This window comes from Crocodylus siamensis, chromosome 12 (assembly GCF_052110815.1).
Source record: "Crocodylus siamensis isolate JL-2025a chromosome 12, ASM5211081v1, whole genome shotgun sequence".
Taxonomy (NCBI): domain Eukaryota; kingdom Metazoa; phylum Chordata; order Crocodylia; family Crocodylidae; genus Crocodylus; species Crocodylus siamensis.
In genome coordinates, this window is record NC_143406.1 from 4,736,504 (window position 1) to 4,756,422 (window position 19,919).

Genomic DNA, 19,919 nt, shown 5'->3' on the forward strand with positions numbered 1-19,919 from the left:
TAAGCGTCCCTGTCTGTGTGAAGAATGAAATACGAGCAGGTTAAGCTTAACTGATGCTGATAAAAGAGCAAAATTTTGTAATTATGCAAAAGAGGTTTTATTCCTGAAGCTCATTCTCTTCCTGGACCAGTTTGGGTTTTCATGGTCACCCATCGCTACAGTCTTAACAGTGGAGCCCCTCGGTGATGCTTCTGTCTGGACGGCACCTGGATTTTGATACCTGACAGGATCGGTGCTTGGATTGTGTTCACAAAGCCAGTGCAGTACCTGGAGCCTGGGCTCCGTTACTCCTACCAGCTCTGTGGCATTGAGCACTACAGACTTCAAAGGGGCATCAGGGAAGTCAGGTTGTTTTGAGCATGAACGAGGGTGGCAGAAGCTGCCCCAGAGAGAGAGAGAAGGGCTCTCTCTTCTGCTTTGTCTTCTTAAAATGGAAGTGTAAAGGGACCTTATTGCTATTTCCGTGTCCTCTGCTGTAAATGTCACTAGAGTGATGTGGCTGTAGCTTTTCTGCTTTTAAACTGCTTGACCTTTCTAAGGTTGTGATGTAGCTCAAGTTTGCAGACAGCTTGGCTTTTTAAAAAGGATTGAAGGATCTGATTTGAAATCTGGGGGATGGAGAGTTGGGCTGGCATTTCAAGACCTAGGACCCATTCTGTGCACTGTGCCTGTGCTGGAAGTAGCTCAAACACAGCTGTTGCTGGGGTCAGTTTAGATTCAAGGTTTTAATGTACAAACCAGGGCCAGTTCCATGTGCTTGCCACCACTTTCCTCATGAATATGGTACCTTTGTGGCTAAGGAGTGGTGTTGGCTATTTAGGGATAGATCTACAAAGCAGGCCAGGGTGAAGGGGCAGTCTTGCAACCTCAGATGCATAAGGGTCCCCCCATTCTGGGGAAGCCTTATGCCAAAGTGAGGCGCTTGTGCTCTTTATGATGCCTAGGGAGAGTTAAGGACCTACGAGACCACCACACAGAACGGGGACCTGCCCCAAACTTGCTGATAGCAAGACCAAGGAGAGGTCCTATGCCCTGTCTCAAAGGCAGTAAGCCACCTAATCCCATGCTGGGGGCACATGCTTCCCTTCATTTTGGATTCGTGGCCATGAACCTTCTCCTGGAAAAAGGCACCCAAACCAAGTGAAAGAAGAAGATGGAGGTACTGCTGCCCCTCCTCATGCCCAGCTGTCAGTGCAGCCACCTGGTCTGAAACACCTACCAGCCAGCGTGTCTTAGAGACGACAGGGAGAGGGGTAGCTTGTGTCTGCGTCCTGAGCAGGCGTAGGTGTGTGATGGGTGCCAAACTGCTGAGTCCCATCAAGCCCACATGGGAACTTTAACACAAAAACAGGAGCTCCCGTGTAACATCAGCTAAGGAGGGGCTTTCAGGTTTGCTGTCGCGGTGCATCCCCTCCTGTATTGGATTTAGTTCCATTCACATGGTAGACACTGCGAAAGACCCCACAGAGAGATCAGCTTACGATGGCCCAGTCTTGAACTCAGCCTGCTGTGAGGACTGTTTTCCCCCCTCCGCCTCCTAGTGAACTCGAGCAAGCTCCCACAACAACGGAGGAGTGAGGAGCATGTCTCGCTGGCACTTGGGAGCAAGGCTATTTGCTAACAGGTGTTATGAGCCCATTTTTCAGCCACATCCTGGAAATGGTGTAACCAGCTGCTCAGAGCCTCCCTGCCACCAAGATCCACACTGTTTGCCCGAGATGCAGCTGACTTTTATTGACCTTCCTCACGTATATAAGCATGCAAGTGCTGCTTGTAAATTGATTGGCATTAAAGCCCAGGGGGTCTGTCTTTCCTATCACATCTGACCTACAAATCATCCCTGGGATGTTTGCAGAAGTCAGTGCTATAGCCATCACAGTACAGCTGCACTCTGGCACAAGTGCATGTTATGGGCTTAGCACGGGAAGGATGAGGAGATGTTCTCTGGGTGCTGTCACATGGGAGGATGGTGTAGATTATCAATCCTAATACTGTCTTCAGCTTTCCATAAAACTAACAGGCATAAAATTCAGTCTGCAGAAGTCTTTGGACTGGCGGGACTGGGCACTGCGCAATGGTGGGTGTGTGCATGTGTGCGAGACCATCACTTCTTTGCAAGGGGCTAAGGAAGCAGATTAGTAGGAGAGGAGCTGCCTCAGGTTCCCATGCAGCTCCCCTGACCGGTGTGTGCACTTGCCCAGGATGGAGGTGGATGCTGCGACTGGGTAGCAACAGGGCAAGACTCACTGCAGCTCTGTCCTCCCCCTTCTGCTTCCTACCCCACAGCTCCCTGCTTTGCTTTCACTTCCCCTCCACCTCCATTCTTCCTTCTCCTGCGCAAGGGGCAGCCCCAGGTCTCATTAGTTTGCATTCGGTGTCCTGTTAGAGCTCACTGAAAATCCCTGAAAGGCTTCGGGCAGGGGATCTCTTTTCTAGGCAACTGGTCTTTGACAGAGCTTCGAGCCAAAAAATGCCTGTTGCATTGTAGCTATCCATTGCCACACAGAGACTTTTCCTTAACAGGGGGCTGTAGGGAATAGGAGCTGGGGGTAAGGACTGCTGTGCTAAGGACCACTCTACAGGATTGCTACCTACCTTGCTCCCCCGAGTGGCTGCTTCTCCATGTTTTCCCCACCCCTTGGGTTCAGTATGTAAGCAAGGGGAGAGTCTAACCCTACTTCTTCTGTCCACTTCCCGGCTTGGACTGTGGGCACCACGGGTGGAGGCCCCAGCTGATCGGCAGCTGGTGACAGCACTGTGTTTCCTCCTTGAGACACCTACTGCTTTGACTCCAGAAAAACCCAGCTTGGTAGCCACTGTTTGAGTAAAGAGAGGGGAGAGAGTTGGGCATGAGCTGCTGACTGCAGATGTGCTCCTCTGTGGCAGGATGGTGCGCATCTTGGTGACAGTCTTTGCCAGGCCTTCCTGTTTCGCTAACACAGGGGCTTCTGATGGTGTCAGGTTGTCCACATCTGCTTCTTCACTATATAGCACTGAGACTCTCAACTACTTTATCTGCCAAGTTGCAGCCACGTACATTGTGTGAGGGCAGCATCTCAGATAGTGCGTGGGGACACCTTCACATTTCAAGGAACAGATATATGCTTCATCCCTCTTAATTCAAAATTCTTAATTCAACCACACGGCACACATAGGAAATATAATTTTTATTTTAGTTAAGAAAAAAAAAAATGTACCAGTGAATGGAAAAAGCTTCTGAAAACCCCCCAAAAATTATTGAATTCACTTGTATAAACTTTTCCTAAAGAAAATCCGTAGAAGAATGGAAGAAACTATTTAATATAATTTCTTTTTTTTTTTGCAGATTATAATATGAAAAATAATAACACTTCTAAATCCGCCAATGGGATTTCTTAATTTTTTTTACCAAAATAAAGGGTTAGTTTAAAAGCAATCAAGCATTAATCTTTTCATGAGAATATGAAATTGGTTGGTTTTGCATAACAGCGGTAAAGATCTTTTTGCAAATAGCAGCGTACACATCAATACTTGAGATCTGGTATCACACTCCACTTCCTCATCTGAATTTTAACAGTGGCTAGGGCTTTCCATGTGTACACACAAGCTTCACACAGGCTTATTGGCTTCCATCACAAACATCACTTGATGCAAATGTGGTACCCCTGTTTTCCAGCTGGACACGTCATATGTGCAGTTCAATACCTGTCTATGCTTTATGTTTTCATTACAAAACCTGGAAGGACTGAACCAAATGATTAGGGTGTGACCCTGTCTTTTCAAAATCACAGTGCATGCAAAAGGAAAAGAAAAATTAAAAGCACTTTGGGGTGGAGCGGGGGACATCGTTTCCAGCCTGAATATTGGTGTTGGTTTTTAAAGAGCCGTAGCTGCGTTCGGCGAGTTGCATGTGTTACTGCATTTGTGCGTCCCTGTATTTTCTAGGGCTGAACACGCACCATCCTGTCTGTCCCTGTACTTCTTCTCCCAGTGCAGTTCATTCTGATTTCCCAGTTCAGGGAACTGGCCAGCCCACAACTAGTAGGATAATGAACCCATCCCTAAACTAAACAGTAGGAATTCAGGGCCATTGAAGTGGGGATGGATCTGAGGTGTCATTGTTTCCCTTGGCCTCACCTATCTCAAGTGCACCTACCTCTAGTGCCCCAACTTGTGTCATGGTGACTTGGAGCCAATACAGTTTCTCTATTTTAAATAAAAGATGGGACCAAAAGGATGGGACTGATCTATTTAAGACCATATCCCTATCTACACAGCTAGGCCGTCTCCCATCCTCACACTGGAGTTAGGCTGAAGTCAGGCAGAAGGTAGGGCAAGGCAGCATCTAAGGGGATCTCTGGTCCAGAGCTTCTGTAGGCGACATCGATGATGAGCAGTATCTGACAAAGTAGGTTGTTGCCTACAAAACCTCTGAACCAGTCTTGGAGGTGCTGCCTTGCTCTGCCTTCTGCTTCGTGCTGATGTTTCTCTGTAATGAGACACGGTGCTTGGGGCTTGGCCTCCAATATGCTGAGCAGCTCCAATGTGCTGACTGCCCATGGAGCCCCCGGCAGCTCAGGGAGCTCCCCGCATCTTGCAGGCTTGAGCTCTGGGCTCGCACAGACCAGCAGATGAGGTGCCAAGCATCTAACCTAATCCAAACCCATTTTCTCCTCAACCCCACAGGAACAAGAGTAGGATCCTATCTCCCCCCTCCTGTTCCCACCCCCACAGGGGCAGAAAGCCCAAGACAGTTTAAAGTGCCTTACCCAAGGCCACACAGTGAATTGGTGCCAGAGGCAGGATGAGAACTCTGAGCTCCCTTTCCTCCGGCACCCTCTGCTTGGTCCACGAGGCTGCTCTACCCTGCTCAGTGCTTCCCACACAAAGGTATCAGCTACGGTGGCTGATTTAAAGCATTAAGTGCAGAATGTCTGATTCCAGGAGATGGTGTACATTAAAGTGGCAGGCGGCGTTTCTGCGTGGGCAGCATCTGCTAGTCCAGGGTCCAGTACATTCAAGGCTGGGTGCTTATACCATTCAGGTGCTTATACCAAGAGAGCACACACCAGAGTACAAAGCACATATCAAGCATTTGGCTTCAAGCAGGTTCCCCCCACCACCACCCTTGTATACACACACACACGCACACACAAACCAGTTTGCGGACACACGTCATCACAGATAACACAGGATAAAGACCAATGGCAATGCAGGGAAGTGGGAGCACCAGAGTCTCCCCTTGCAGTATTTACAGTGCAAGGAAGCAGTGTGGTAAACAAACCCATCAGCAGCCTGCACCTGAAGGGGCCCAGCCACTCCGGATTCACACGCTGCTGTTTATCAATTGGTCCCTTCAACCATCGATGCTTACACAACTCATTGCAGACGTCTGCCACATGGCGCTTTGCTCCGTGTCTCCCTGGGACTCTGTGCTGGGAGGTCCTTTCCAGAGAGATCCCCCGCCTGTGAGATCATTGCTTGAACGTGGACTGCAATTCTTTGAAGGCCGCTTTTCTCTGTTTCATCTCCTCTGCCTGCTTTTTCTTCTCCTCTTGTTCAGCTTTAATCTCCTCTTCGAAGCGGCTGGCATCATTGATCGCTTGGACCTGGGAATCCAATCACATGTGAAATCAGAAGACCCAACCCCACCGAGTGACTTTTTTAAGGGCTCAATCCGAAGCTCATTAAAACCAAAAGGGATCTCACTACTGAGTGTATTGGGCTCTGAATGAGACCCTAACACTGAGGCTTCTAGCTGTCACTTTGCCAATACAGCATGCAGTGCTGATGCACGAATGACAGTCTAGGCTTATCACATGCAAATCAGCAGCATGCTCCAGACCGTGGCACCTTTCCCCTTCCAGCTGCGATTCACCAGCATAACAAATGCAAATGAAGCAACCCAGGAAGAGCAGATGCTATGTGCAGCAGCTCTACAGGCCACGGGCCAAGTTCGAGCCTCCTACGCTGGCAGCTGCCATTGGCTTGGACAGGCAGCACACGCACACGTGTCAGTGGGGAGGGTTGGCTTCCAAGTGGCTTTGTAAAAACCCCTATTAGAGTGAAGCACATGGGTTATATAAAGGAGCTTGAACAGCTGTTTAGCCTGGTCAAGAGCATTTGCTAGGCTTGGCATGCAACTTGCTGCCCTTCCTTACCCCAATAAGCCAATAAAAATCATCTACATGTCTTAACTCCCCGTCATTTAAAAATAAAAACCCAGTCCCCACATGGAATTTTCCCAAGTTGCAGGGAAATGATGCATTAAAAATCTTACTTTGGCCTCAAAAAAGCTTTTGGCTCCTTTCACACCCTCAGTGGAGACATCTATCTCTGAGAGCCGCGCCAAGGCATGCAGACCGCTGTCCTCCTGCAGTTCACCTGCTGCAGCTTTGCGGAAAATCAGAAGAAACTGTACAAAGGGAAAGGCACAAACTCACTGTGGGGTTCACTTGGTCACGTGGAGTTTCCCTGAAGGCAGACTCACTTCCCTGCTTGTTATTAACCTACATCAGGGCATCACTGGGCCAGGTGTGGGGCAGATGTGGTGTAGGAAGAGTCCCTGCCTTGAAGAGCAAACATTTTAACCAGAGAAAAGGGGGCACAGAGTGAAATGTCTTGGGCAAGTCGTCCCAGCCGTTGAGTGGCAGAGCTAAGAGTAGAAGAGGATTCCACCTTCTTGGCTGTTGGACCTAGCCTTGTGTGCAGCTTTCGGGTCAGTTGTTTAAGGCACAAGAGAACCAGTTAGAAGATTGCAGAGTAGCACAGGAACCTTGGCAGTTCAGGCACCGATAATGGGGCCACTGGGCATCATGATGATATTTAGCTACTCTAGGCCCAAACAACATGAATATTCATGATACCAAGTGGCACTGTGTGTCTGTTACACATCTGCACATTAGTATTTTAGAGGCAACTGCTGATATAATTGCAGCGAGAGAGTGAGTGAGCACAAATGCCAGCAAGCTCAGCCTTGTGTATGGGCACCTCCTCTCTGAGATAAGGCAGCCCCAAACGCTGCCTGAGTTGTGGGTGATCCCCATTAGTTGACATGCAAACTAAAGCCAGGTGGTCTTAACTTCTCTTCTTTGAGCAGGGGGATTATTTGATCTGCAGAGACCTCCTAAAGCAGCCCAAAGAGCAATGTGCTTGGGCACTAATACTGTTCAGGGCAGTGAGTGCCACACTCAGAACAGCTTTTCCCCTGCAGGGAGCATGTTAGGCACCTGGATCGTGCTGCAAGGGCCTCAGAGGAAGGCACAACCTGCCGGCAACCTCCTGTGATGTAGGAGGGCTTTTAACACAATACATCCATAAGTGCCCTACATCAGCAACAACGCACAAGCAGTGCTGGAGTGCTCTAGAGGACTGGGAATGCAGACCCAAATTGCAGCACTCTCTCAAGCCTGCCAATACTAAGCTAAGTAGAACCACTCTGCTTTGGAGCCGGACAACTGCATTCCTCCTTAACCCACCAGCTTTAGTCTGACCGAGGCTGGGATGTCAGACCAGGGACAGACCCTTTCGGGACAGCCATTTGAACATTTCTATAAGATCACAGATGAGCTGCAGAGCGGAGACTCATGTCACGGGGCAGGTAAAGAGAGAAGATGCGAAAGATAACAGCAAGGCTGGTAGGGGACTAGGAGGATTCTGTAGGTGAGGTGGCGGAAGAGGGTCCCATCCCTACCCCAGGCAAGAGCACGGTGCCATCAGGGCACACCCAGAGATCACCTGTTAGGGAAAGCCAGTTACCTCCCGGAAGCTGAGTTTGCTGTCCAAGTCTTCATCGACCTCTTTAATCATGTTCTTCAGCCCAAGGTGCGTCTGGGGGGCACCAAGTTTTTCCATCATGAGCTTCAGTTCCATCAGGTCAATGAAACCGTCCTTCCCCGCGTCGTACCTGAGAAAAAGAGAGAGAGCCCAGTAAATACAGTGGAGATAGATTTCCCATCTTCTACTCCAATCAGTTTGGGTTTGGCAGATCCTATTGCTGTTCCCCCTCCCCAAGGTATCAGCACTCTTAGAAGGCCCTCCTTTTGCTAGGTCAGATCCTTACAGTCTAAGCAATATTCATCCCATGTCATGAGTGCCATGGGAACCCAGGGACTTCAGCACCAAAGGCTGAGACTTCCTCAGTTGAGCTGGAGAAGAGTGGTTAGCCTGTTAATCTGAAGTCATGCAGAAGACAGGATGAAGGGGGCAGGAGAGGTGCGGGGGCAACCATCCTGGCTGCAGCTTGCAGGTTGTTATCTTGCAGCAGCCACTAGAGGGAGAAATCACCCCACCACGGTTGAACCTCACCCCTCTGGGAAGGATCAGGCAGGCAGCTAAATGTGTGTGTGCAGGGGTGTGTATGTGTGAGCTAGTCCTGTCCCCCTACGTGAGACAAACTCCCCATACTGCACTGCTACAGCAGGCTAATATACCTCTGTAATGCTGCCTTTCAGCTGACACAGAGCAGGCTGCAGAACTGTCCCAGGAACACTTTGCGGGGAAATGGGTTATACAACATGTGCATGCGCTTGCCCTCACATTAGGCCTCTAAAGCACTCGCCTTCGTGGTAGCTTTCCTCTTTCTCCAATGATACAACACCTGCGCGGCAGCCCTAGCTACAGCTATGGTCACTCAGACCTAGCCGAGGGAGCTTTATCTCATGCTGTACCATGGCAAGCTGACTACAAGAAGCCTCAAGCTTTGCCTCTTAATGGACTACACAGTCTGCTGTCCACAGGTAAGACTAAGTCACATGGGATTGCTCAGCCCTTGTATTGCACAAGCCTTTCCCCCAGGCACAGGCTGAAGCTTATCACAATGTCCACAGAGCGCTCCATCTCTCGCTTTAGGCTAAGTAAAGAGAGGCTAGGCTGGGCGTGGGGGTGGAAAGAGCAAGAGGGCAGGCTCATTCTGAGACAGCAGGAAGCCTGAATGCTGGTGGCATTTAGACACGGCACTACAGAGACTTAGAAATGCAAGGTCTGCCCCAGGCAAAAGGAATGGAGCAAACATGTTTCATTTTTACTGTCCCGGAGACATCGTCTTCTTCCACAAGCTGCATAGTGCATGTGAAGTCCCTAGGACCTGCTCATTGCATTGTACATGAGGGAGCACTGGTTGGTGGGTAAGGGCTGCAGGGCATTAGGTTTGGGTTCGACTCCCAGCTCTGCCCCAGACTTGTTCCAACTGGGAGACGTTCATTCCAACTGAGACTGCCAAACTACATCAAGGCATAACTCTTACGCTGGCTGGGTTCAGAGGCAGAAAGAGACACAGCAGAAGCCCGTGTGCAAGCGAAGGCCTTGCTGAGTGTGGGCTTGGACTGCTAAATGCAGTTGCCTGTTTGGAAGTGGAAGCGCCAGGCTCTGGAGTTAGGTACTTGAGGTTGGAAATTTGCTCGAGATTCTGCAAAATTGGCAGCAGATACAGGTACTAAATTAGCTACTGGGAAGGGGCTGAGGAACAATTTGAGTATCAGCTGTTTGGGGCAAGGATTGTCTATTGCTCCACTGAGTGGCCAGCACAAGGGAGCCTCTGGCTGCTCCTTGGGCACTGTGGTATGTTTAATGTCACAGTTAATAACAGTGTGCGCACCCTGGGAAACCCTCTCCACAGGCTACTGCTTATTGACTAATACAGAGGCTCCCTAAAGAGTTAAAGAAGAGTGGAAGCCATGCACCTGCCGTATGTTTTCTAATAGGGATGATCATCTAGTTTCTCCCAGGTGAAAGAATCAACATGTATTAGTAGCCAGAGTGCCAAGATGCACTTCATGGCTTCCTTGTACTGACATCCACCACGAGGCACCTGCTCATGGGTCTCAAATCCCAATCTGTCTCCTCTCACAGGCCCTATTTCTCAGCTGCTCAGGAGGGACTGCCCCAGTGGCTGAAGAGCCCCAAACCTTGAAGTTTTCTCCAGTGTGAGCCTGCAAATACATTCCTGGTGGTGATCCCTGGAGCTCAGTGGCTGGAAGAACAGCTTGTTCAGTGAGGCTCTAATTCTGTCATCTTTGGATGCGTGCAGAGTTGTGGCCATGGGTTTAAGGGCAGAAGGGGAAACAGCTTGCCATCTCCCTCTGCCCTGTCCCAAAATGCAGAAGCCCTGTCTCCGGTGCCTTTCTACAAGGACACTGCTAGATCCAGGTGCATCTCAGACATGTTTGTGAATGCCGTCACAATTAGCATTGCAGCATTTATGGTACAGCGTTGAGCAACAGCAAACCAGCTGACTCAGGAGGACATGGGGTGGAGGGGATGTTTCAAACCCACTGAAGGCATGTGTGAAACCACTAAGAGCACCCAAGAGTGTTACAATCGCATTCAGCTTTCCTTCTGATTTACACCAGTGTTTTGCAGTGGTAAGCAAGGACCCCGTGCTGCAGCTGAGTGCTCCATTAGCTTGCAGCTTTTGTGGCTTACAACACGGTTAAAGTAGGCATTAATAGTCCCCACTAAAAAGCTCCCTAGGGGATCTGGCTGCTTTTAGAATGATGCCACGTCTTACTCTTGGCTTCATTAATTCAAAAGTGCTTCGTTCCTCTTTATCGATTGGGCACCACTAACCAAGATAAAGCATGCTTCAGATGCTTTCCAGGTAAATCCTGCTATAGCTACCAAGCACGGCAGATTGGGCTGACTCTTATGGCCATTAGCAACACACAGGTTTGAAGGCAACCTGCTTTGACGTGGTTACTGCAGTTGTAAACATGCATTGAGGTCTGGATTTACTATGCTCCATAACTGAGCTACCAAAACCCCCCCACCAAATCTCTGGAAACAAGCAAATACGCTACCAAGGGGCAATGTCTGTATTACGTGGCTCACGTATGTAAGGTCCACAGTAAAAGGGATAACTCTTGAACCATTTACTAAGAAACCATACAGTATGTGAGAGGCGGATGACATTTAGCATTGATTTTTATTTATAGGTGGTTATGTAAGGAGGTGCTGCTCAGGCTTCAAGGGGCCTGAAACCCAGGTGCTGAGCAGATAATAGTTTGCTGGGCTGGGCAAGTGGGAGCCAGCTGGAGCTGATATCAGCTAATGAGAAGCCATGAAGAAGGTTTAAAAACTCCAGAGGGGAAAGTGCAGGGAGAGAGGGCAGATGTTACTGCTGGAGAGGAGTTTAGGCCCAGAGAGGCCCCCTCTTCTACTGTCTGAAGGATGGCAGCAGGTTCTGGGTTGTTTGCTTGCTTACTCTGGTTTGGGATGATTTGTTCATTGGGCCTGGGAAGCTTCTCTGAGAGGAAGAAGAACTGTTTTGAAAGCCTGTCCTGAGAGCTGACTGCCCCAGCTACGGAACCTGGGTGAGTCCCCTGCTTGCAGGGGGGCTGTGGTGGGAGGCAAGGGGGGCACATGCTAATGCATTCACAAGTGCATGAATGCATTCCCAGGTGTGCTGCATTTGCTGGGAGAAATGTATCTGCTTGGGTCACTATATGAAACCTGAAGGGAAGCTGAAAAACTAAATGAGAGGTTAGATGCTTATTGTTTGGGACTGCACACTCAAAAGCTGAATGGACCACACAGGCTGCAAGCTAGGCAGACAACTGCCATTATGGGGTTGGATTAAATGGATGCATTTAATGCACCAAATCTAAACATAGATTGATGTTTTTGTCAATTCTAATGGGATAGAACAAATGACCTAAACATCCTGATTTCCTCCTCCTCCTTTCTCCTAAGTAATAGGTTGTGAATGCACTAGAAAGCTGTGCCAGGATAATTGTGGGGTGTGTGATGTGTGTGTCAAGGTATAAAATGCTCTGAAGGGGGCTTCAAAACAGAGGTGTGTCACTAGATCAATGACTTTGTTTCCATTAAATCAAGTGATTTTAAGTCTGAATCAGATTATGCAATAGACACTGTTCTCAAGCCACAGCTGCTCTGCTGTGCTATTTACCTGCTCTATTTTGTATGGCTAAGAAGAAACCAAATTGGGGTGCTTTAATGAACTAGAGCTGCCTGTCCAAAAACTACACTATTCTCATGGTTAGGGTTAGTCCCCATGATCAGTCTTATCTGAGGATCACTCCAATTCTTTGTTGGAGATTCTTCTAGTATTTTGGGACAAGATTAAAAGGGTATGTAAGCACCTGATTCCCACTGAAAATTAATGGGAATTAAGCACCTAATCGCCCTAAAAATCTGTCTCTTGACACTTAGCTTGCTTCTAGATGGTATAAGGGCAAAGGTTTCTGCCAATCCAGAAGAGCAATGAGAAACACGGGTGGAAACATGTATCAGGTACATGGGTAGATGTGGGTACTTCCCAGTCCCTGAAGTGAGGCAAGAAAGTGCTCTAAGCAATTCTCGGCCTTGTGCTTAGGAGCCCGGGGAGGAAAGTCTCAGCTCTGAGCTGCAGTGAAGGGTGGCTTGCTCTTGACTCCGAAGGCTTTGTGAAACCAGAACCCTGCTCTGCTCCACCTCGTGATGCTGGCTGAGGCTTAATCACTTCACACCTTGGTCGGAAGCTGGTGCTGTGCAGGATTGGGGGCTGGCCAGCGTCCCAGGCTGCCTCCCACAAAAGATCTTGCCTGCAGGATGCCTGTAACATCGGTCTGCTGCCAGGCAGCCTGACAGCCATGTCTAAGACCCCATGCAGGCTAGAGGGGAATGAGGAGCTGCACTAAGATCATCTCTGTGCTTTTTGCTAGGGATGGTGCAACTTGGGCTGTTTGTAACGGCAAGATCCCAGCAGTACAGCTTGTCCCCGCCTCGCATGGGGTGAAACTAGACCTGGCACAGACCCAGGGCTAGGTCACGCCACACCTCTGAACACCCACCAGCTGCAGCACAGGGCTGGACTCGTAGATGCTTGGGTCAGAAGAGACCTTGACAGATTGAGTCTGACCACCTGCTGGGACAGACACTAGGGTCAGATGACCCCAGCCAGATGCCTATCCAGCCTTCTCTCAAAAACCCCCAAGGTAAGGGAGAGCACCACCTCCCTTGGGAGCCCATTCCAAATTTGGGCCAGCCTTACTATGGCAGTTTTTTTCCTGACTCCTGCAGAGCCTGAGGGACAACTGGCAATTCCTCTTTTCAAAACGCCCTTCCACAGGCAGCTTATTCATAGATTCATAGATGTTAGGGTCGGAAGGGACCTCAATAGATCATCGAGTCCGACCCCCTGCATAAGCAGGAAAGAGTGCTGGGCCTACATTACCCCAGCTAGATACACATCCAACCTTCTCTTGAATACCCCCAGGGTAGGGGAGAGCACCACCTCCCTTGGGAGCCCGTTCCAGACCTTGGCCACTCGAACTGTGAAGAAGTTCCTCCTAATATCTAATCTAAATCTGCTCTCCTCCAGCTTGTGGCCATTATTTCTTGTAACCCCCGGGGGGGCCTTGGTGAATAAATACTCACCAATTCCCTTCTGTGCCCCCCTGACGAACTTATAGGCAGCCACCAGGTCGCCTCTCAACCTTCTCTTGCGGAGGCTGAAAAGGTCCAGTTTCTCTAATCTCTCCTCATAGGGCTTGGCCTGCAGGCCCTTAACCATACGAGTGGCCCTTCTCTGGACCCTCTCCAGGTTATCCGCATCTTTCTTGAAGTGCGGTGCCCAGAATTGCACGCAATACTCCAGCTGCGGTCTGACCAGCGCCCGATAGAGGGGAAGTATCACCTCCTTGGACTTATTTGTCATGCATCTGCTGATGCACGATAAAGTGCCATTGGCTTTTCTGATGGTTTCATCACACTGCCGACTCATGTTCATCTTGGAGTCCACTAGGACTCCAAGATCCCTTTCCACTTCCGTGCCACCCAGCAGGTCATTTCCTAGGCTGTAGGTGTGCTGGACATTTTTCCTCCCTAGATGCAGCACTTTGCATTTCTCCTTGTTGAACTGCATTCTGTTGTTTTCTGCCCACTTGTCTAACCTGTCCAGGTCTGCTTGCAGCTGCTCCCTGCCCTCCGGCGTGTCCACTTCGCCCCATAGCTTAGTGTCATCTGCAAACTTGGACAGAGTACATTTCACCCCCTCGTCCAAGTCGCTGATGAAGACATTAAAGAGTATCGGTCCAAGCACCGAGCCCTGCGGGACCCCACTGCCCACACTCTTTGGAGGCCCCCAGAGACTGAGCAATCAATATGGCCAGGAATCTGGAGGCACTGACACAGCCTTGTGTGCTGGATGTGATGGAAAACAAGTATATGAAGCATCTTGCTTGTCAGGCTCTTTCTGTACTTTCTCCTATCTTGGGGAAGTTGAGAGCAGCCCCAGTGAGGGATCATTCAGGAGGGCAGCACTCGGACGGACTAAGGGAAAAGCTGCCTCAGCCCAACCGGTCTCTGGAGGCTGTACAACATCATCTGCCTAAGTGCGTTGATGCCCCTTTCATTTGCATGCATTTCGCTGTGTCCCTCTGCAGAAAGCCCCAGGAAAATATGCCCACTTGAGCTGCTTTTCTTCTAGGGGAAAAATCCATGCATCCATCTCATCTTACCAACTGCGACTCCTCCATGGGAGTCCTACTGCGCCTCTGCTTTTCATAGCAGCAATAATTCTCTAATCCTTTCCCTTGCTGTCGTCTCTGGGCCTTGTCACAGTATGGCAGAGAAGGAAGGTCTCTGGTAATCATAGGTAGGCTTGCCTAGGTTGACATGTAGCTGGTGACTAACCCAGCTCTGGAAAGCTGCTTCTCGCTAGCCTGGATCCCTTCCACCCAGCAGCCCCCTGCGGCTCCAGTTAGACTATTGCTGCCCACTCAGATTTTTATGCACTCTCTCATTTTTGTCTCCATCCTTACACTATTCCCAGGGTCTGCTTACATTGACAAATCCCAACCCCCTCCAGCTAGCATGACTTGCTCTCTGAGTGCCCAGTCACATACCTGCCTTCCTGCATGCATCTCAAGACTTTCCCTTTCCTCTGAATCTGCAGTGACAATTCAATGCAACACATAAAATGCAGCTGCCCATCTAACCCCATGGATGAACTGTCACAGCGACATGAACCCCACCACTTTCAGGATGGGGAACAGAGGGAATTCTCTCTCCTGCACCCAGGCTTGCATTGTGCTCCTATTTGGGGTCCAAGTGTTAGCTGACCCCATTATCTTCAACCCCTAAAGAAACAGCATTGGAGCAGTTGCGTATCAGGGGGCTTGAATGCTTTGCTAGCCCTCTCTTCCTGTTTCTGGTGCTCTGCCTTGCCCGTATCTGTGCTGGGGCCCGTCTATAGCTTAAAATGGTGATGTCTCCTGGTTTGAGGCCAACAAATCTACTCGGGATGTGGCCTGTCATAGTGTACAGGGAGAAATAATGTCACAAACCTGCTTCCAGCTGGGAGATGGCATGTTTTTTAATGGGATTTGGCTAGAGCCTCATGGTTGGGACTTGGCTCGTGAACACAACACGGAGAACTCGGCCGTAAGCCTGCGTTGACATGACCAGCACTTAAGATGCGTGCGGCTTTCTTGAGTAACGCAGCAGTGAGCAGCACAGGTGCTGGGTAGGCAGGATCTAGTGTCTCTCCCTCTCTGGGGGGAGGAACCTCTTCCTCAATCTGCTGTCTCCTTTTTTTTTAAAGAGGGAGAGCGAGAGCTAGAACAGCACAGAATTCAGCAGCCTCTGTAGGCCTTTCATCTGACATTAAATATGATCCCAATGGCAAACAAGTGCTGATCATTAGCTCTCTACCACAGCAGCTTCGGGGAAAGCAGGATGACTAAGCTTGTGACTGACCCAGACCATAGAAGTGGATGATGGTGCTTCCTGTCTTGCTGCTTCTTGGGTTCCCCTCTAGAAAACTACCCAAGAAAAATGCGGACAGCAGAATGCAGCAAGATCCTTTCAAATGATATTTTAAAGGCATTTGAAACTTATTGAATTAAATGCAAGGAGACTGACGGCAGCTCTCCTGCCTTGCCAGCAATGGCAAACAAATTTCCCCCTTAAGAAAATGAGGCACAAGGTAAAAAGAGGAAGTGTCTGCAGCACATACTGAGAAGAAATGCACAACTGGAGAAAACAACAGGGAAAGAAGAGCTAAAAGCTCTGAAGCAGGGACATACTAACATAGCCCTGGAGGACAGCTGACTTGGATCTCTGCCTAAGTGGTTTTGGGGAAGGGAAATGAATTGATGCTAGCTCTTTTTTAACGCTATTTGAAAGGCTAGGAGAAGAGCTAGACTGGACATGGGAGAGGTGTGATTGCATGCAGAGCTTTAGCCATAGAAGGCAAGTACAGCTTACTCCACCCATACACAGGGTGCATCTGCACTGGGGGGCGGAAAACAAAATACGTTCTTAAGTCACAGCTCGCATTAAAGCCCATAAAAGCAACCTGCAGTAGACCTCAAGGGGGTGAACCCAAGTTAGTCACCTCATCTCCACTGATGTTTTGAGGCTGAGGCAGCTCTCTCGGGTTAGGTGACCTGACTTTCAGGACATGGGAATGCAAATGCCCTGTCACTACTCATCAAAACAGCAGACTGTTACTTCTGCAGGCCATGGGAGCTATTCCACCAGATGGCAAAGCCACATCTTAGTTCAGGGCAAGTTGTACCAGCTGAACTTGGTATTACAGCCGAGCATGTGTGTGCAATGCATTGAGGTCCTGATCCAAGATCAAGAAGTATTTTGCCATTCACTCAGGACATGATTCAAAGATCAATTGGAATTAACATCTTTGGAAAGACTTCAAGGGTGGGGAAGAGAAGGAGAAACTGGTCAGTTGGCTGAATTTTTTTAAGGGGGGGGGGGAGTGAGCAAGAGATCGCAGAGGGGCTCTTAAGTCCATTTCAGAATGCATGTATAATGCTAGGAGATCCAGAGGGGTTGTCCAGAGCCTTGCACTGCCTTGCATCAAATAAGCCCAGACAGCAGGTATATGTGAAGGCTACTTGGTTTACCCTGCAATCTAGCCTTGCAGCCCCCACACCCAGCCATGCCTCTGGCCGCGGCACAACGCTCAGAAGTGTTAAACCACATTAGGACCAATGTGTTGAGTATATAGGAACTGCTCGCTCTATAGCTGTTACCAGAAGAAGCAGTAGCTGTGGTGCCAGGATATTGCTAGGTGCAGCATCTGACAGTTGTGGCTGCCCAAAAAGAGGAAATGCTGCGTATGTAAGGGTTAAAATAAGGCAGTAGATTTTACTCGCTTTTTTTGAGGGCAGCTATCCGTTGGACTACCTCCCCCTTGCCCCCGAGGACTTTTTTTAACCAGTAGAAAATGTGAAATCCTTGAGGAACCAGTTTAGAAAGCACCAGCCAGCAGAAATGGTGTTCTGCAGCATCCTCGGGCCAGAAACTGACTGAAAACAGAAGTCAAAGTGGTCTATTTGCAGTGTCCACAACTGAAAGCTGCAAAAAACCCCCTGTTATTCCTTGCACTGGAGGGCCAGTTTGCAAAACAGAAAACACTTCAAAATATGACTAAGGTTTGGTAACGGATGGAGAAGTGTGTGTAGTATTATTATTTTATTATTATTTTTTCCTAACAGTGCCTCCCTTAGTGTCGTCCTATTTAATTTTAAACAGGAAGAGCGCTGGCTAACTTATGGGCTGCTAGCCTGAAACGTTTATATTTTAGCACAGCTTTTTTAGCGAAGGGTTGCTGAGGGTGATGTCTCTTCCTGGACCACCAGCACAGTTGAGAGCCATATAGACAAGCTTTGGGGTGCAAGATGCCCTTTCTTGAGGCTCTAAATATGTTCTTAACATGACTTAGTTAAACATTGCTTACGTATGTGACCAGCAAACATGTAAAGTTTCAGCCTGATGCTACTTTGGAACAGATGGGCAAGATCCGGACTTAAAGGGGAACGAAATGCTGCTTTTTAAGGAGCGGATGCACAGAGGAGTGCTCTTTGCAGTCCTTCAGCTCTGCTTCCCCAGCCCAACAGCCAGTCCCGGAACTCGCCTGGGGGGGACAGCAAGGCACAAGGGCTGGCGATGCCGCGTGGTGGTTTCCTACCTTTCAAAGCAGCTGGGGCTGGCTCGTGCAGGGGCTGGACCCTAGACAGAAGCCAGGGATGGGGTGGCACCACAGGCCGGACACGCGCGGTCACGAGCCAGGGATGCGCTGGTGCCGGCCGTGGGGATGTGGCAGCCCCCGAGGCCGGGCGGCCACCCGCCGGCGGTGGCGGGGCTGGGCGCGCCCCCCGCCCCCCGCGCTCGCAGGACGCCGGGCCCCGTCCCCCGCGCCGCGGGCACTCACTGCCGGAAGAGCCGCTCCATGTCGCGGATCTGGCGCCGGGAGAACTCGCGGAACTCGCTGCAGGGGCTGAAGACCCTGCGGCCGCCGCCGGGGGACAGCTCCGCGCCCAGCTCGGCTCGCCGCGGCCGCCCCTCCGCCTCCGCCGCCGCCAGCGCCTCGGCCTCGCCCGCCTCGTCCTCGCCCTCCATCTGCAGCCGGCGGCTCAGCTTGCTGGCCAGCTCCTCCGTGGCCATCCTCCGCGCCTGCAGCACGGCCGCCGCCGCCGCCGCGCCGCCCCGCCCCGCGCCGCGCCTCGCAGCGCCGCCCCCCGGCCCCCGCTCCCCCGCGCGTCCCTGCGCTCCCCTGAGGGCGGCTGCTTCACCTGACAACGGGGCAGCACCGTCCCTGCCCACCCCCGTGAGGGGGCCGGCGGCCTGACGTACCAGGGCACCACCGTCCCTGCCCACCCCCGTGAGGGGGCCGGCGGCCTGACGTACCAGGGCACCACCGTCCCTGCCCACCCCCGTGAGGGGGCCGGCGGCCTGACGTACCAGGGCACCACCATCGCTGCCCACCCCCGTGAGGGGGCCGGCGGCCTGACAACGGGGCAGCACCGTCCCTGCCCACCCCCGTGAGGGGGCCGGCGGCCTGACGTACCAGGGCACCACCGTCCCTGCCCACCCCCGTGAGGGGGCCGGCGGCCTGACGTACCAGGGCACCACCGTCCCTGCCCACCCCCGTGAGGGGGCCGGCGGCCTGACGTACCAGGGCACCACCGTCCCTGCCCACCCCCGTGAGGGGGCCGGCGGCCTGACGTACCAGGGCACCACCGTCCCTGCCCACCCCCGTGAGGGGGCCGGCGGCCTGACAACGGGGCACCACCATCCCTGCCCACACCCCAATCGAAGCTCCTCATAAGGGGACCAGCAACCTGACATGACAGACCTGGCGCCCAGCAGGGAACATCACTTGCGGTCATATGTGCTCGGAGGTTGCAGGTAGAAACCACTGGATGCGAGCGGGGGGCAACAAGGGAACCAGCTTACAGGAGAGCGGCTCTTTTGAAGGACGGCATTCTGATTTCGGAGTATTTGTATTGCAAAAACTATACAGCCGCCTAATATGGGCCCCCCCGGGGTGACTCCAGGCGGGCTCGCCTGACTTGGGTGCCTGGGAAGCTGCTAGAGCAACTGAAGTCCGTTTGTAAACTTCTCAAGGGAAGTCCATTTGTGAAATTCTGGAAGCAGAAAAGCTGCTTGCAAGCAGCTAGCCTGGCTTTGCTAAAAATAAATGGTGTCAAACCTGATCTTCAACAAAGGAACTGGGTGGGTGGATGCAGGGAACGCAGTGGATGGAGCACACTTAGACCTTCTCGTAAATAAATTGTGGGCCAGGCAAAACTACACGATGGGTAGACAGCTGGCTTAATATCCATAAAGGTAATTATCAATGGATCCACGTTAGGATGGCAGAATCCCAGAAGCATTGGGTGTTTGCAGCCTAAGGCCAGGGATTATCACTGGGTTGTGCTGCTGTTCCTGCTGGGACTAAAAAACTCGGGAGGCTTCTGGTGAGAGGGTCTTGCCCCTCTGCTCAGTCAGGGCCAGGAAAGAATCACACCCCACAGCTACTGGGGGGACTAGCACATTGGCTGCAATAGAGAGTCTATACAATAGGGATGCATCAGCAGTATCATAGTTAACCTGCAAAAGGGAGATGCAGCCTTTAATTGGATGTTAAATGTGTCCCAGACCGACTAAAGTAAAATCTACTACCAGTCAAAACC

At 50.9% G+C, this 19,919-nt stretch overlaps 1 protein-coding gene across 1 annotated transcript; it reads right to left on the reverse strand.

Annotated features, from left to right (window-relative positions):
• Nucleotides 1-3,150: 3,150 nt before the first annotated feature.
• Nucleotides 3,151-18,514, reverse strand: EFHD2 (EF-hand domain family member D2). The gene is made up of 4 exons (XM_090024578.1): nt 18,155-18,514; nt 7,738-7,885; nt 6,260-6,394; nt 3,151-5,588 (listed from the first exon to the last, which is right to left on the reverse strand). Exons 1-4 carry the CDS (start codon nt 18,385-18,387, stop codon nt 5,454-5,456), a joined length of 651 nt encoding a protein of 216 aa, XP_089880704.1. The 5' UTR covers nt 18,388-18,514; the 3' UTR covers nt 3,151-5,453.
• Between the last annotated feature and the right edge of the window lie 1,405 nt (nt 18,515-19,919).